This window comes from Ammodytes marinus (assembly GCF_949987685.1).
Source record: "Ammodytes marinus genome assembly, chromosome: 12".
NCBI lineage: Eukaryota > Metazoa > Chordata > Actinopteri > Uranoscopiformes > Ammodytidae > Ammodytes > Ammodytes marinus.
The window spans coordinates 25742408-25745876 of NC_137216.1; the positions used below are offsets into that span (position 1 = coordinate 25742408).

Sequence of the window (3469 nt, forward strand, 5' to 3'; positions counted from 1 at the left end):
TTGCCAACTATATTAAAAAAAATCATTGGAACTGACTCGATGTGTCGTGTTTAAAAGGGAGCCTTTGCACAAGTACAAAGTTGGAACAACAACATTCAACATCATTGTGTGAAATATAAATGTATTGCTTCAGTATTAAGCGTGTGGAGGACATGGGATTTCAAACCTTTGGCCATTTTTAGAGTAACATCAAAACCAAACAGACAAAACGCACACCGATTAATACATCAAGTAGAAAACCTATAGCCTACTGTATTTGTGTTACGTTATAGTTCATTAAAGAAACTATATGAATAAATGAGTGAGCAAAATTAAGCAGGACATGGACTATCTCTGAACATCCAGGGAAAAGTCCTAATTTCAGACAATTTATGAGGTCCAGAGGCAATTTAGATTTTTGAGATATATATATATATACATGCAATTTCAAGATCAGAAAAAGTACTCTTGTCATGTTAAATTTACTTTTTCTGAAATCAAAAGTCAGAAAAAAGAATGCTTGTAAAATGACAGTGAGCAAGTATCTAACATGAACACCAGATGGCGTCATAAACCCACTGCTAGAGAAGATACAGTGCTCGGAGGAATCTTCCAACATCATAGAACTCTCACAGCTGTGAGTTGAGAAACAAATGTGTTGAAGAAATCCCAACTTCAGCATCAGTCCAACATGCTGTTTCTTTCTGTCTGTAGGTGTTTTTTCATGTTTTGTTCCTCTTTCTGCCTGTTGAGTTTGATACGTGTGACAATCTCATCTCAGTTTTAGTCAATGCAAAATTGTTACGGTCAGATAACTGAATAGTTTGCTAAAATTCAGATTACCTGACCCTAGATCAGCCTCACGTCTCCCCGCCCCCCTCACCTTATCTCCGGCCTCGCCTCTCTCATTAACATAATTATGCAGCTGCTGCACAGCGGGAGGTCACTGAGGTTAAAACAAACGTCCTGCACCTTTTGACACCGACGTTACAGGTGAGAAACCAACTAAACATGAGGCGCGACACCATGGCTCTTCCACTGCTTACGCTCGCTGTGTGTTTCCTCGGCGTGTGTGCTGTTTCCAACGTGGAGGAGATGAAGAGCCAGGAGCGGCTCTTCCTCAGCTCTCTGGGTCTCTCCGGGCGGCCCCGGCCCGCACCGAGCCACCAGCCCCGCCACAGCGTCCCCTCCGCGCTCTGGAAGATGTTCCGGAGGTCTGAGAGCATCCAGGCCCAAGAGAGCGATCCCTGCACGGTGTCAGAGTACGGAGTCCGCGGCAACATCATCCGATACGTGCAAGACCTAGGTGAGCAACAGAGTGGCTTTATGTATTGGCCACAATGTGTAATGTTGTTTAAAGACCCTATAGGCTGCTATACACACAAGCCCTGCAGGTAGTCGGTAGTAGTTTAGACTACACCATCCCCTTTACAAAATGTCTTAGCCATTCACTTCCCTTGATAGAAACTTGAAAATAAAGTCAGAAATCAAATATTGTTTTGCCATTTTAGTTCTTAAAACTAAGCTTAAACATCAGAGAAACCCATAGACAATCTTGCTTTGTTTTCCTTTTTCATTAGTTGCATGACAAACACATCTAAACTTTTTTTTATTTTTAAAAACAAAGCATAACATAAGTTAGTACATCTACATCCATTAGACCAAGCAAACATATTATCAGGTTTTGTTGCATTATTTATATATATATATATAGTAAAAATAAAATATTAAATCATTTTTGGGGTTTCGAATATACATTATAATTCTCATATACTTTCATAGCACTAATATCCATTTACATTTCTCAAATAACATTACACGGTTTGAAGCCTGTGTAGCACAAATGGCATACTTGTTTAAATCAATTGTATTGATGGATTAAACTGTATAGGCTTATAGAAACATACGGAATCATGTATCCATTGTACTTTGTGGTTCTGTACTGTTATTGTTTTTCACATCTAAAGTTCTTAAGAAAGCTGTCTCAGCTTAAAGAAAAAGTAGAGCGGATTTGCACAGGTAGGAGAAAACAATACACCATTATTTATTGTGTTTTATTAAGTGTTATTCAGTTACACGGCAGGGAGATCAAAACACATTTCTATCTAGTAGGTTTATTTTAAAACAAGATAACAGGTCGAGTATGACACCTCGGTAAGACGCTTATTCTGAGGTGTTTGCACTAAATCAAACTGCAAACGTGCTCCAATGAATCTCAACTGTACTGATAAAAAATGCAGAGTGAGTGCACTGTGGTGTGTGTGTGTGTGTTTTGAGCGAGAAGTAATTGCTCATGACAAATTATTCTTCCCCCATGATTAAAGTGATTATGCACCCCATCTCCGCTCAAATAAAAAGCTCTAAATAAACCCCCTGAAATGGCTTAAAAAAATGCCTTGTGTTAAATTGCTTTTTCATCTCTCTCTCTCTCTCTCTCTCTCTCTCTCTCTCCCTGCTTCTGTTTGTTTTTAGGCCGTCTGGTGTCGGGCTGGAGCGGCTGTCACGCCTGTGTGGAGAAGCAGCTCTACTTCAACATGACTGTGCTGCAGCCTGTGGAGCTGCTGTCTCTGGCCCAGCTGGAGATCAAGTTCCACTGGAAGCCCTTCAGATCAGCAGAGCTCCTGCAGGTAGGTGCATGGGCCCATTAAACCGGTCTTTAAAGGTATAGTAGGTTTGGAAAAAAAAGTCAAGGGCTGCGTTCCAAATCGCATACTCTTTCATTTGTCTATTCTTCATCTGACCATAAAAATAATCTAGTTAGCATGCAGTAGGCATACAATTTGGGACATACTTTTACTTAGTTATTTCATCATAACATTGCGCCCGGATCTTGCCTCTTGCTTTTATATCTGTCACATCCCTGGTTGTTTTTATACAAAGGCTCCGTCGATGTGACTTCACTTCCGGTGCACACTGGATTGTGGGTCAGAATCGCCCAAATAGCATTCTAATTTCAACAATAAAAAATCTTGGACAGATGTAGTAGACATCCGGGTATTTTTAAGCCTACTAAATCTGACCACAATAATTGGGACATCATAAATCTTTTTTAAATCTAACATACTAAATAGCAGAAAGTATGGGGATTGGAATGCCACCTTTGTTTTAAAAAAAAAATCTGTGAATGTCTTTCAGGTTCCCCGGGCTGTCAGCGTGTCTCTGTATAGAGTGATGCGGACCACTCTGAGGGGAGCCAACCCCCAGGCCAACCGCAGACTGCTGCTGTCCCAGTCTGTCCAGCTGCAGCCAGAGAGCACCTCCTCCATCACCATGGATCTCACACAGCTGGCAGAGGGCTGGCGCAAACCGGGACGCAACTATGGTCTGCTTTCAGAGCCAATTTTTATTTTATTTTGTGTTTCTGCCTTTTCAAATGCTTTATTGCAAATTTTCATGAACATTCTAAAGACTCATTGTTACACTTAAAGGTGCTCCGAGGAACTTTCAGTTTGTGTTCCTTCTTGCACCCTCTTTGGACAAAAGCGGTAGT

At 40.9% G+C, this 3469-nt stretch overlaps 1 protein-coding gene across 1 annotated transcript in view; it reads left to right on the forward strand.

Moving 5' to 3' along the window:
* Positions 1-1005: 1005 nt before the first annotated feature.
* The window catches only part of gdf3 (growth differentiation factor 3), a gene marked incomplete at both ends in the record, with an annotated part of 3857 nt that continues 1393 nt past the window's right edge, over positions 1006-3469 (forward strand). Inside the window, 3 exons of the mRNA XM_080038511.1 lie at positions 1006-1285; positions 2452-2606; positions 3115-3301. Coding sequence (XP_079894637.1) covers positions 1006-1285; positions 2452-2606; positions 3115-3301 — 622 coding nt within the window. The remainder of the gene's footprint in view (positions 1286-2451; positions 2607-3114; positions 3302-3469) is intronic.